The 15,229-nt window shown below is 29.5% G+C and overlaps 1 protein-coding gene across 1 annotated transcript; it reads right to left on the reverse strand.

The window, feature by feature from the left end:
- Window positions 1-244: 244 nt before the first annotated feature.
- LOC121115028 (trimethylamine monooxygenase) lies at window positions 245-9,118 on the reverse strand. The gene is made up of 6 exons (XM_040709173.2): window positions 8,855-9,118; window positions 8,628-8,792; window positions 6,791-7,136; window positions 5,073-5,275; window positions 1,605-1,818; window positions 245-636 (listed from the first exon to the last, which is right to left on the reverse strand). Exons 1-6 carry the CDS (start codon window positions 9,015-9,017, stop codon window positions 372-374), a joined length of 1,356 nt encoding a protein of 451 aa, XP_040565107.1. The 5' UTR covers window positions 9,018-9,118; the 3' UTR covers window positions 245-371.
- Between the last annotated feature and the right edge of the window lie 6,111 nt (window positions 9,119-15,229).

Below are 15,229 nucleotides of genomic sequence, written 5' to 3' on the forward strand. Positions count from 1 at the left end.
TCCGAAAAGAAATTGAAGAACTGCCCAAAATCAGTTGTTACTTGCAAAAATTATTCCCAGCTATAAATGTATGACTCAATAATTGTAGTGAATTGTTAAAAGCTATTCAAATTCAACCAATCATTATTTAGAACACTGATATCGGGAGGGGCAGAAAAATTGACAGCTCACAACAGAGTACAGTGTAATTCCATATGTTAGTGAGGCAACGCTGTGTTTTAGTCGCAGTTACAACTAAAAATAATTTAGAAATGCTGGATTTATTCAAGCATAATTAGAAATAAACAAAATTCTACATAGTACGATGTGTAATTACTATTTTCTTTTTAATAAAATAGACTAAAACAGATAATTCAGTATTGATATACATTTCATGTCTTCAAATAGGTTTCTAAGGAATCATCAAAAGCTTTCATCCACTCAGTATGATGTAAGGGACTTAATGTCGACGTATTTATACTTTTGAATTGTTTATCTCTATAAGTAAACACATTGTTTAATTTGTCTTGTCTGCAGCCAAGGTATATTTCCTTGCAATCCAAATTGTACGGATAGTCGGCATCTTTATTAATATCTTGCATATATGATAGTTGAAAATCAAGTTCATCTTCAAAAGAATGGATATTCGTTTCTAATCTGTAAAAAAGAAATGACATTATTGAATCCTAACATAACATGATAACCATCACTGTTAAAGGTGAAAAACTTTTACAATTTTGTTTTTTGAAAGACCTTTTTTATAATATAAATATTATAAAAAGGCCAAAACATTTCAAACATCAAATTTTCCGAAAGGAATCCCATTTTTTTCCTACTGATATATCGATGGGGGAGTAGTGCTGGATCGGTCTTAGGATTCATTACCTAATCAGAGTCTCATCTGATATTACCATATCACTGTCTTACGGACCTTCATTCCTACGTTCCTGGCATTCTTTATAACTATTATTCACTCACAGCTAGGTTTGAATAATATAAAAATGAAGAAAATAATAAATTATAGCTAGAACGTATAATACTAAGTTCTTGTCACACACTTCCTACTTTAAATTTTAGTAACTACGTCATTATAGCTATCTTCATTAAAGGACCGATAAGTACCGGTCCTAGGACTGACAAATTTTATCAGGGTGGACTGATAGAACTACAGTCTTTTTAGCTTTTTTCAATCGATCCAACACTAATGGGGAGGGATGTCACACATCCAGGATCGGTTTTAGTAGGGAGAAGGGGGAGGGGGTAGGGATTTTTTTTTTTTTTTGAATAAAAAAGGTGATGTGAAATCAAATTAGAAATTTCTTCTCTAAAAAAAAATGAAAATTAAATTCAAATTGAAAAAGAACAGGATCCCGCATATGTACATATATTTGCCCTATGCCTCGCTCATGGTAAAACAGGCCCTTCACACACTCGCGGGGACGTCCCTCTTGAGAATTATACTTTTGCAATGAATGTACGCAGAGCTTCTCGGGCACAGGGGGAATAGGATGGCGGAGAAGATGACCCTCATGGATTATTTGAGTATGTAAAAATGGAATGTGAGTCGTGAAATTTTTAATTATTTATGTAATGACTGGAAAAATGGGAAATTTCATTGTACCTACCTCTTTCTCCAGGTTTTACTATCTTCCATCATTGCCTCCTTCGACGGAAGAGTTATTAATCCTGCTAGATATTTAACAATCCAATATGATTGACTATCAAATAGGGTAAACGTATAAATCTGAGCCTGACTCCCAATATAGAGTAATTTGTTAGCAGCTCCGTCCAACCATAATACTCCTTTGTACAAATTGTTCACGAAATAGGAATTCGGTTCTATGATAATAATTCGAATTGAATAATTAACTATATATAGGTCAGATGAAATTTCATTAGGGTAATGAGTTTTTTTCAAGTTAATTTCCGATTATGTTAATCAGTGAATCGTTATCAACAAATGACAAAAATTACCTTAATTTGATATGAAAAATTAAAAAAAACACATAAACTATTTAAAGCTAATTTATATGAATAGCTTTTTATATTTTGGGGCCCCGATAAAGAATCTTATTTTTTTAATATAGAAATTTTCGAAAAAAAAAATAGTGCCCTACTATATAGTATTTTTTTACTCAGGAGCGTGATTAAGAAATGGTTCTCTACTTGTGGATTGCGATACTAAAGCGGGTCATGTGTCTCTTATATGTAGGTTGTAGAGAGCTGATCATCAATGAATATATTTAATATTACCTACACTGTACTGAATAATTAAAGGTGTTAGATTAGTACAAGATTTGTGCGGATCCAGATAGCTCATCAAGGGTATCCGCAGGATTATGTTTTGGGAGAAGCTTGGTTTTTGGAATTGATTTTTGGAAAAAAAAAAATTAAAAAATTCATAATTATTCACAAAAAAATAAAAAAAATTGGAGAAAAATCTAAAATATTGTTATTTTTTTTAAATAATTTCAATAATCTAAAGTAATTCACAGAAAATTTAATTTTTTGGAAAAAAAATAGAAAAATTTAATTTTTTGCAGGAAATTAAAAAAAAATAATAAACTTTTTAAAAATAAAATTCAAAAAAGCACAGTTGTTAACAAAAAACTAAATTTTTGGAAAAAAATTTAAAATATTAAATTTTTTCGAAAAATATTTCAAAAGTTCACAGTTATTCACAAAAAAATATTTTTTGGAAAAAAATTAATAATATTAATTTTTTTCTAGACCGTTTATTAAATAGAATAGACATCATTAAACCTCAGTACAGAAAATAAACAAAGGAAAACCTTTCTTCCTTTTTTTTCTTATTAATTATCCTTTTAATATAATATAAATTTAGAATATAAATATTGTATTTATATTCTAAGAAGAAAAATAACTACATTTAAAATGTTGCAAAATCAGATGGCCCTTTCTATAGTACTGCAATAACGTCAGTTGAACATATACACAGATAAGAGTAATTAGTACAAATTTCAAATTTTACTACGTAGTGCGTAGTTTCAAGTAGGTATTACTAGTTGACAAATTTGCATTCACAGGGCACGCTTTATTTATTAGTAGCATTGGTCAATATTTGAGTGTTGGAATAAATTATTCTGTAGCCTAAGTCATTATTTTGCTGTGATATGAAGGACCTCAATTATCCTCCTCTGGACGATAGACTAGAAGAAAAGAAAAAGATATTCTTCAGCTTTGCAAAATGTTGTCCTCTAAGACTTTTGTTAGAGGAGATAGTAAGGAACTGGTAATACTGGTAATTATCTACATAAGTGAGGGAAAGGATAAAGGTTTCGACAGTTCAATTGACCAGGGGCCTTACACAAAGTAAGGGTTGCTGTCTAAGCTTCTTTATTCTATAAAAATCGATCTGCTCAGCAAAAATATAGTCCAAGAATTACCTAAGGAGACTGTTTTTGTGACTGGACAGCAGGATAAACTAAATCGCTTTGTACGCTTTTTATTTTTGGTTACCTGTCTTGGTGGTTTACAGCTCCACTTCCTTCAGCAGAACCATTGAATGATTTGATACCAGTCAATAACTTGATCAGTTATATGAAGATATATAAGACTTGTGTAGATGCAGCAATCAAGGCATTCTCGGCACATTTTTGGTACCTAACTGAAGAACTTGTACCATTAGCATTATTTTTTGATCAAGTTAGAAATGACATCAAAAAATACATGGTATCGAAATTACTGACTTTTTGAAAAGACTCTGTAGCAAGAGGCATGTCTCAAGATATTCCTTCCAAATCAAAGAAATAGAAAGCAAAAAAAAGTAGTTGGTATTTAAAAATTTATTATGATCTATGTATTTATATGTGTAAAGTAGTTACTAATTTAATTATAAATTTATATTATTATATAGAGATGATAATTAGTAAAAAGAAAATAACTAAAAAGAAAATACTTCTTTTATTTCTCTTCTTATTTTCTGAACTGAAGTTTAATAATGTCTTCTTTATTTAATAAAGGGTCTGTGCACGATCACTTATTGCTTGACACAACCAAGGAAAGTGAAGTGACAAAAAAAATATAGAACAAGATAATCTTTATTTGATTATACAAATATGTTACTTTTCAACATATTTTTTATAAAACCCATAATAAAAAAGTTTGTCTTCATACACATTTAGATATTGCAATGTGCTAGGGGTAAATGTTAACCAAATTTGCTAAAATTTGGTATTTGTATTCTACTTACATATTTGTAGTTCCAAAATTAGGTTCTACTGATTCTGATAATTTTGGGGCAACTGCATCACCCTAGTCCACGGCTATTCAAAAAAAAAAAAAAATTCAAATATTAAATTTTTTACTTTTCTGGATAATTTGCTATAATGAAAAAAAAATTACCCCTATTTTCGCGTAAAATTTTTTTAATCCTGACCCAAAAAAAATCTAGGAAAAAGGCAAAATTCCTTAATTTGGGGGAGGGGTACAGCCCCTTCAGCCAACCCCTTGACGTCGCCCCTGTTCATTACTGAGATTATTTCTATTCGATAACAATGCTACAACTCCTTTGGATTCTTAAAGGGTCTAAGTATTTGGATTTTATTTTTCAACTATGTGGTTTCAGAAGAATTTTAAATGAAAGATTTACAGAACATTGTACAAATAAAATGCAATTATTGAATATTTCAACATGGATGGGGGACATATTAAGGGTGACCATTTTGGCTATTTTAATAAAAATTACTTAAATATAAGTATTTTCTAGTATATGATAAAGGTAAAATGCAAACAGTTATAAAACTTATAAATACATAATCACCATATAATTTTAATAGATCAAAGAGGCAATCTATAGTTAGTGATTAGTATGACCGATGTTGTAATTAAATCGTGAATTTTTATACTTAAAAAAAATTCAAATTGTACAATTTACTTTTTCAAGAGCCAACTTGTACAGACATCGCAACTTGTACACAACAAATATAAATTTAAAATCTTTTATGCGTGAAGTTTTTTACACAAATGTCTAAAAAATACCCTTTGATTCAAGTTATATTTTAAATTAATTCAAAAATGATTGTGGGAGAGGATATTGTAAAAAAGTCGTTACCCCAATATTCATGTGTCACCTTTATTACTAATACGAAGATCATCATGCATCCAGGGGTAATTATGTATGTAGCCTGTGGCCATTATGATTACATCGAAGTCTTCAGACTCTCCATCTAAGAATGTACATTGATTTCCCTCTATTTCCACCAAGAGAGGTCGCTCTCTAATATTTTCTGGCCATTTATATCCTAATGGACTTGATTTGTATGAGCAAACAATCCTGAAAAAAATCGTCATAAGGAGTTATCAATTATAGAAAACATATAGAATGACAAAGATTTACTTGATGGAGCTTATCACATGATTTGATGTTACTGTTGCTGGAGTTACTTATGCTTTTTTTGTCTTTTGTAATACTATAAGATTTTCAAGTTTATATATATATATCAAAAAGTCCCCCATGCAACAGCTGACATTAAATCATGCGATAATAGCGCCCTTGAACAATCTATATTTATGAATGGGGACTAATTAAAAATTAAGTATGGAGGTAGGACTGGAAGAGGGGTTTTGAAATTGCGAGAAGAAGCATTAATGAATGAATTTCCATAAAATATGACTTAGAACGCGTGTGAGTTTTCTCTAGTTGGTAATCTGAACAATGTTTATTTTTTCAAAGCTGTAATTAATGAAAAAAACAAAAACATTTAATTAAAAAGTAACCCAACCCTGAGTGTGTGTACTCATAAAATACGGAGAGTACAACTAAGGATTTCTGCGGGAGTTATAAGTGTAAACGGACTCGTAATAGAATTGAGAGTTGGCATACGAGTAATTTATGTATATATCCTTACTAGATATGGAGTGGGATTTCCGTTTATTTCCTCCCTTTCACGGCTACAAACAGCGGATCTAATAAAATGGTATAACAGCTTAGCTGTTCTCCTCCAAAACCACAGTGTTACCTCGCTACCACAAAAATGCCCTATGTATTTTGTTGTGAGCTGTCGATTCCCTCTTTTCCCTTAATACGTCATGTCTATTTCATAATTTATTATTTTTGACAAATAAACTAAAAATAAGTTATTCTTTAATTATGTTCCGTTTCCAAAAGGACAGGATTTCTTGCTGATCCCTACTGCTAAATATATATGTTTTGGCCATTTTATTATTTATATGAAGAAATTTTGACTATCATATAGAAGTAAAAATGTATAGCTAGTAGTTACCCCTTTAATAAAATATTATTAATAGGTAATATTATTATGCAGTATTGAATAAAAATGGCAAAAACTTGTGTACATGGCCCCTACTTTGCCTAAAGGATTTGTAACATACTCGTTAGGGGCTCGACTTAACCTAAGACACTACTTTGAATAAAACCAAAACCCGTAATAATAGTCGGGAAGTTACTCTTAACTTCTTCAAAAAAAAAGTTAAAGTTTAGTATTTGGTAGTTTAATTAAAATAAGTATTTTGTCAATACTCGATGCCCTAAGCTCAAATAATTATTTTAGCTAATCTCTTAACTCTTTAGAAATCAAAATCCTACGTGTTATACATACACCTTTAGATATAATTTTAAGCTATCTTTATAATGAAATTATAATGTGATTACACCCTAAAAGTAAGGTTAGCCAAATTTGCTGGCTTTAATTGTAAAATTAATTAATTAGAGCTCTTTCACTTACTTCCACTATTTTTACAACACTAAATAGGCACAATAGAAAATACAAAGTAGGAACAAACAGAAATAGTCCCCTTCCTATACAAACCTATAAAAAAGAAAACAAACCTTTTTGCTCCAAACTTTTGACATTGAAGAGCAATATCCTCTGCAGAGTAAGATGCACCGATCACAAGTAACCTCAGTCCAGCAAATTCTTCTCCATTTCTAAAGTCATGCGCATGGAAAACACGACCCGGGAACGTTTCAATGCCCTTGAATTCTGGTATGTTTGGAAATGAGAAGTGTCCTGTTGCATTGACAACATAGTCAAATTCCTTAGGAGGATTAATTGCATCATTTTTAATATCGTATATGATAACCGAGAATGTGTTGCTCTTCGAATTGAAGGATACATTTCGAATGGCATGCTCATACTTTACAAAGCGTTTAGCATCATGTTTTTTCCATCTACCTGCGTCAATGTTAAACGTTTTCTTTAGAGCATTTTCATATGACGTCATCATTGTGGGGTTGGCCATCTAGGTCAGTGGTTCTCAAATGGGTGTACGCGTACTCCTTGGGGTACTTGGAGGCACTCCAGGGGGTAGTCGAGATTGTGAAAGAATATAAAGAATATTTTACAAGTGGTCAGAGATGTCTTCAGGGTGTGGGCTGGATAATTTTTTTTTTCTAAAAAATTTATATTTGAAATTTAATTTAATTTTCTGTGAATAGCTATGGATTATCTATTTTTTCTCGAAAAAATGTAATAATTGAAATTTTTTCCCAAAAATTTAACTTTTTGTGGACAGTTATGGATTTTAATTTTAAAAAAGCTTAATTTTTTGAAAATCGATATGGATTTTTGAAACTTTTTTCGAAAAAATTTAACATTTGTAATTTTTTTTCAAAAAATTACAAAAAGCAAACTTCCTTACAATATCTAATACTGCAGACGCCCCTGGCACTTAAGCTAAAAACGCTTTGTGCTTGTACTCGGTTTAAATAAATATTTTGCAAGTGGTACATCACTAAAAAAAAGGTTGAGAATCTCTGCTCTAGGGGCCCTAAACAATCCAATTTTAGTTGAATATATCCTTCATTCATAGATTAGGGAAAATATTGAACTACTGCAAGTATTTACATATCAAAAAGGGACCGACAGATAAAAAGATTTAAACCTTTTGTCTATCGAAATATTTATCTTTAAAGTCTTACTGTCATAAATTTCAGACTCTAAAAATTATATAACTATTAAATAGAAATATTATATTTTACTATAATCATACTACTTTTTTCGTCATAATCGATCAGAAAAAAACTAATTGTACAAATTTTGTCAATTATGGGGGATTTTTTTTTTTGTACATATTATTTTGATTTCATTTAAAAATCACTGTTTGTCATTAAGTAGTGTTCAATCCAAGTATTAAGTATTTTATTCATACAGCCATTTGATGAAGTTTCATCAAGATTTCTAGGAAAGTTGACCATTATATGTATGTAGGGGTAGGTTGGAGGGGCTATATCCCCTCTTATTAAAGAATTTTTGCTTTTTACTAGATTTTTTTTGTTTAAACTTAAAGTGTTTTTTCAAAAAATTTATTTTTTGTGAAAATCTGTGGATTTTTTAATTTTTTTCCAAAGAATTAGATATTTTTAATTTTTTTTCCAGAAAATTATGTTTTAAATTTAATTTTTTAAACTTTTTTACAAATTTTTTTGTGAATAGACGTGAATTTTTGAAATATTTATCCAAGAAATTTAATTTCTGAATTTTTTTTTGCAAAAAATTTAATTCTAAACCCCTACAAAAAAAAAAAAATATATATATATAATCGTGTGGAGACTCCTGGTAGTAAAACTTTATCGTCGCCTTCAATTATGATACAATTTATGACGTCAGAGAAAATGCTCTACCTATATGGCATTTTAAAAGTTTAAAAATCACAAGATTATTTACCTTCCAAGTAATTTAGAAGAACCTCTCTTGGAGGAAACGAGGGAATAGGTTCTCCAAAATGTTCTTCAAATGTATAGTCAGGTATTTCGATTCCTTCTTTTGGTCCATTTGACCATAAATTTTTATACATGGATCCATGAACAGGCTCTCCATTGGAACCAATTCCTTATATAGTTAATTAATTAATTTCATTATTATACTATGCTGTTTAATGGGATGGAAAATACCTGTTTGCCAAGTCAAATTCCATTGGCCTCCACATTTATCTTGCTTTTCGTAGATTTCTAAATCTATTTCAGATCCAACACCTTGTTTTTGTAATTTGTCGAAATGACAGGCTATATTCATACCAGATGGTCCAGCACCTATTATACAAATCTTTTTCCTCATTCTCAACTTAGTAAGAAAGTTATTTTTTCGAATTGTATTACTTTCAGAACAATATACTCAAGCAAAGGTGACTTGTTAACAATTAACTTGTTTTCAGGTAAAAATATGACAGGTTGCAATAAGGTATTATATGGGTATTTTTTTTAACATTTTTTTACAAATATTTTACAAAATTTTAGCGAAAAAAACTGGATAGGACTGGTCATGTGTAAAATATATTAATATAAGAAGGCAAGTTGACATTAAGCAAACATATATGGTTAAATCTTTATCATGAAGTCATTGATAAACAATTATAAAATATTATTTCTTTGATGAACTGGGAACGAAAATATCATCCACATTAACAATAACGAAATCAAGTCCTTTTAAGACATGATCAATGAATTCCAAAAGTGCAAGGATTTTTTTTTTGCATATAATTAGGATTCAATGGAATTTGATGATAGCCTTTGAATAAATCAACTCTGGAAAGAATTGAGTAGCCCTCTAAATGGGCATTAATATCTTTAAGTTAGAAAAGAGGATATCCACCACGAACTGTGAAGTTATTGAGAGGGCAAAAATCATTAACAAATAAATTATTACATCAGGGGCGTCCGCAGTGTATGGGTTGCCTGTAAAAATAAGGATTTTTTTCTTTTTATTGGAAAATTTAATTTCAAAAAGTTTAATATTTGAAATTTTATTTAATTTATGAAATTTTTTTCTAAAAAAATTATATTTTCTGTGAATAGTTATTGATTTTTGAAATTTGTATCTTAAAATTTCATATGTGATTTTTTGATTTGATGTTTGAAATTTTTTTTGAGGAACATCCAAAAGGTTTAATAATTGAAATTTAATTTTTTGTCAACTGCTATGGGTTTTTGGAATAAAATTTCCCAAAAATTTAATATTTGAAATTTATTTTCAGAAAAATTTAATTTTTTGGAAATTAATTTTAATTTTTTTTTTTCAAAAAAAAATCCAAAAACCAAACCCCCAAATATGATCCCGCGGACGCACCTGTATATTTATTTTACACCATTTTTTAAAGTCAGATAATAAAAATCACGTTGATGACAAGATAATCATACAAATATGTATTTTTAATGCCTTTAAAAATGTGAGGTGGGACAATGACCCCCCAAAAAAAAAAAAAAAAAAAATTGTCTGGCGCCTATCATTTTACTGTTATATCGCTTTTTCCTTTATTACAAATATTTTTATATTAATTCCATGACAAGTCATCAATTTAATTTAACTATTGTTGTTGCTGTATAAGCGATATTTTAAATCACAGTCCCCCCCCCAATATACGTTCCTATATATATAATATAATTTTATTGAGTTTATATTATGGTCAAAATAGGGGATCACTTATAAAATAAATTTATTTAAAACACTAAAAAAATTTTTACAACTAGCTTGATTATGATTTTGAATTTATTCATGTCTATAATTAAATAAATTTTATTTATAATGTCATAGTCCTGTAGCCAAACTTATATTTAAGGATGAACCAGGCCCATTTTTTGGGTTGACTATCTTGAGATTACATTTTATATATGTATATTCTTGACAAAAGTCTAAAATTTGAGAATCATTTTTTTGTTAAAAAAGATAAATTACTTGACATTTATAAACCCATCTCTAGTTACAGGTCTGAGGAGCACATATAAATAAATAAATCATGCATGGAAATCCAGTGCAATCAACATGGTAACCCTGACAATTTGAAGAATATTTAAGAGGAGAGAAAGAATCATGCTCATGACGTTTCATTAGATCAGCTACAATCAGTTGTGACAAGAGAGGAAGGAGAAAGGATATAAAAAAGAACATTTTCTATACTTAATCCAATTTTGATCCCCAACTCTACTTTGAGTACAACAAGGACTTACAATTATAACTCCGCAACCAATCCTCAGTGTTACGTTCGTCTTTTATGAGCACACACGAATGCTCAATCAGGTTCTGAATATTATTGAATTTATTTAGAAAAAGGAATTAAATAATAATGACAACTGCTAACGAAAAGAAAATTCCTTCTTTATATTACCAATTACAAATTAACGGGACAGCTAAAAAACAAACTGGATTTACATCATTGTAAATGATTATAAAGCACAAAAAATTATGTATGTAGTCATCATTCAGAAACTAAACAGCAAAATAAAACTTAAGTTGTGTTGGAAGGGAACGACTCTCAGATAAAAACTTGTTTTAACCTGAGTCGGGCCTGGAGTCCAAGAAAAATGAGATGGCTTCTTCTCTTTACTTTTTTAAAAATTTGATTTAAAAATAATTTTACTTTTAAATAAAATAAATAAGTTTTTGTTTTTAGATGAACAAAAAAAATAATTTTTTGAATGACTATATTTATAGATTTAGTTAATTATTTTTTACTTTACTTAACCTTTTTTAATAGATTATGTGCATATTTTATCGAATGACGTATTTTTTATTTATTTTATGAAATGTACTTTTTGTTTAGAAAAGAATTATACATATATTAGACCTTTTTAAGAAACTATTAAAATTCTTAGAATTTAAAAAAAAAACAGCACAGTACAGTAAGGTTTGATGTCTGGGATAGTTGACCCCCTCCGTATAACCGACCCTGCCTCCAGTTCTCTTCCATAGTTACGGGCACTGTAACGTTATTCTAAGCTAGTAACACTATCTCAAAGACTCTTTTAACTAGTTTCCACAGTTTCTAGATTTTCCAAAAGAATCTGAAAAACTTTCAAAAATTACTTTTATTTCAAATTTGAGATAAAATTGAATAAAATTCGACATCGGGCATATTTGCTGATAATATGATCTTTTAAATGATTTTATGATTTTTTAAACTGCACTACCTTAATTTTTACTTAACTTGATTAAGTTAATTAGTTGAAATTAAATTAATTTTGTTGTTCTAAGTTGAAATACTAAAAACTGTCTATAAGTATCCTTTAGTTCTCCAATGTTTTAGTTAAACACTGTGTCGACACAATTTGTTTTATTAAACTTTTCAGCTGGGTCATTCCACATCAAATCGATAAAAAGTATATTTTCTCAGTGTCGTGGAAAATGTAGCTTTTATATTATCTCCGATATTTTTATAACTTTACATATAGTTTAAAATTAGATAGAAACTTAAAAATCCAAAATCTTAGTTGTCTTTAACTTCCATTTTAGTATTAACATGAGTTTGTATTTTTTTTTTTTGCTTGATGGTTCAATTAAAAGTGGAGAAAATTTCAGCCAGAAAGACCGACAGAATAATTTTTATTATAAGGCCTTACTAAATATCTCAATAACCTTAATAGTTATTTTTTAATATCGAAATTAATTCTAACTTAACCAGGGTTGGTTGAGTTAATTTAACTTAAATTACTCTAAAGTTAATTAACTTAAACTTAACTAGTTAAAAAAACCTCGAAATTAACTTTAACTTAACTAATTAATTTCCATAGAAATCGAAATTACCTTTAATTCAACTAGTTATAAAAACAAATAACAATAATTAAATTCAACTTAACTAGTTAAAAAGATAAGTTAACTTAACTAGTTAAAAAAATAAGTAAACTTGCCCATCACTGATATTAACTTCTCCCTCTGAAGTATGCATTATTGCCTATTTTTAGTGTGAATTGATAATAAGATAAATAGATATATATATATATTTATTTGATTACAATATTTTACCTGCGTTATTGTTATTTTAAATGTAAAAGATTCTCCTCTTTATAAAAGTAATTTATTTTCTCCTCCAAAACGATATATTAGGCAACCGATATTAATAAGGATCTTAATTCAGGTGTATCATATGTCTCGTTCTCACCTTCTCCTCACACTCTTTTTTTTTTTTTCATTACAAACTACTCAGCTCTAAGTATACTTTAATATAACTACATAACTAATTATACAACCTTTATAAATTTACCCTTTTAAATTAATGTAAAAAAAAGAAAGAAAAAGTTGCATATCTCATCAGGAAAAATGACAGAAAATGATGAAGTGACGTCATCTTTGGCCTTATAAACAGTGACATCTTGCGTGGGAAAAATATATCAGTACGACAAGGACTCAAGCTAACAGTCCCGTTTCGAGACATTGTTTTGAAGCTTTAGATTCAACAACATATTCATCATTAAGCTTAACTACATTTTTCATGTACACTAAAAGTTATTGTTTTCATTGTTAAAGAAGACATGACTATTAATAAAATTCTAAAACTTGATCGTGTATGCTAATTTACATAATACACGCAAAAAAATATTAATCATGCGTTCTTGAACATTTAAAAAGATCAGTCACGCTTCCAAAATTCCATTAGGTCAGTAAATCGAACATAAATATATTATAACATTGTTTCTGATTTTCACAAAATGAAGGTCAGAATCTTAGTCCTAAAATAACACAAAATAAATATTGTGAACAAGTGTTACAGATTGACTTAAAAATTTCATATGTCGGTCAATCTCTAAATGAATTGCATGGCTTGAAGAGCAATAAAAATGGGCAAGAGATCATGGTTGAGAACCTTTACTCTAATCAGTGTGGGTAGGGGATAAATTGCAGAGATGAAGCGTAGAGTCACGGCGACTTACACTCGAACAGTTTTTTATGACTTGTGCAGAGTCGTAAGAAGCAATTTTTATCCAAAAGGGAGCCCTGCCTATATTATTTTGGTATGACCATAGTCATGATATATCTATATTAGTAAATGAGGATTTGTCAGCTTGAGTGTATGTATGTAATATGTACAGTCATTTTTGAGTGTATTTTGGAACTGCATAGACACTTGATCTAAGAACTAACAATGAAATCGAGCGTCCGTGTCAGGAGGATTCACCTTAAACATTTTTCCATTTTACGTTTTTGGCTTGTACGTATTCGCCTTTTGACGCTTTTGCCTTGAAGTGTTTTCGTCTTGAGGCATTTTCCCCCCTAATAAAGTTTTGCCTTGCGACGTTTTCGCCTTGAAACTTTTTTTTGCCTTGGATAATAATAGAGGGAATACTACTTATTCTTAGTTATATATTTGTTTTGAATTTTTACAGTTGTATTCCAGCTTTGAGAAATTAGAAACAAAAATGTAAAAAAGCTAGACAATAACAATTCTTCAAACCTTAATCAATTATATATAAATAATATGTAGGTTTCGAAGCATTAAGAAGGAATCACAGAATGCTACTGCTATGTTCCGTTGCTAAAAATCATTACCATTCATATGCAGTCCATTTTTTCATCGAAATGCCATAAAGAGATATTGAGATCTCTACTTACATTAAGGATTGTACTTGAATTATAGGTCAAGATGGGGACCTCGTACATGAAAGTCTATATGTATTTGTGAATATGAAATATTTGTACTATATATCAACAAACTTCCTTAACTTATCAGTTATCGAAATCATAGATTTTGCTGTGTTCGCTTTGACCTTTCACTTGAGGCTTAAATTCCAATTTGTGTAGGAATGAGTATAATAATTACTAACTAAGGTTAGGTCCGATTTTAGCATGAGCGGAGCCTGGAGCAAAGATAAAATGTGTGGGGATCTTTTCCTCTCTGCTTTTTCAAAATTTGAATTTTTCTCATTTTTCTCACATGATCTTTTTTCAATCAAGCACAGAGCCTTATCAAAATTCAGGGTCCACTTTGACGAGTGGCACCGGAGCCATAAAGGCCAAAGAGCATGTGCTCCTCCCCACTTTTTCAAAATTTCCATGGTTATCACAAGGAAAAAAATTATTTTTCTATAAAAAATTTAAAATGTCATAATTTTGGAAAAAAAAAATCGAAAGATAATTAATTCAAATTTAGTCTCTTCTCCCATAAATATTACAAATAAATAGTACTTATCTCCTAAAAAAATGGCAGTAATGAAAGTCAGAAACATCATTTTTAAATTGTCAAAAAACCTCAAAAGCCCTGTCCCCTTCCCAAAAATACAAACATACATGCTCCCATAAGTACGTCACCATTATGTAATTTGGTGACCCCCCCTCCACTTGCAAATACATACATGTGTCAGTGACTGCGACAAGTGTTTGTAGTGGCTAAGGCAGTACCGGGGCATTGCCCCAAAGGAGAGACTGACTTTTTCATCTGTTCTTTATAATTAATATTACAACTTTTCATTGATTTTAATACTTTTGGATAGTCATAAGGGGGAAAATTTATATTAACTCAAGTTTCAACTTCGTGGTACAGTTACTAAATCATCAAACTTGTA

Source organism: Lepeophtheirus salmonis, chromosome 3 (genome assembly GCF_016086655.4).
Source record: "Lepeophtheirus salmonis chromosome 3, UVic_Lsal_1.4, whole genome shotgun sequence".
Classification (NCBI taxonomy): domain Eukaryota; kingdom Metazoa; phylum Arthropoda; class Copepoda; order Siphonostomatoida; family Caligidae; genus Lepeophtheirus; species Lepeophtheirus salmonis.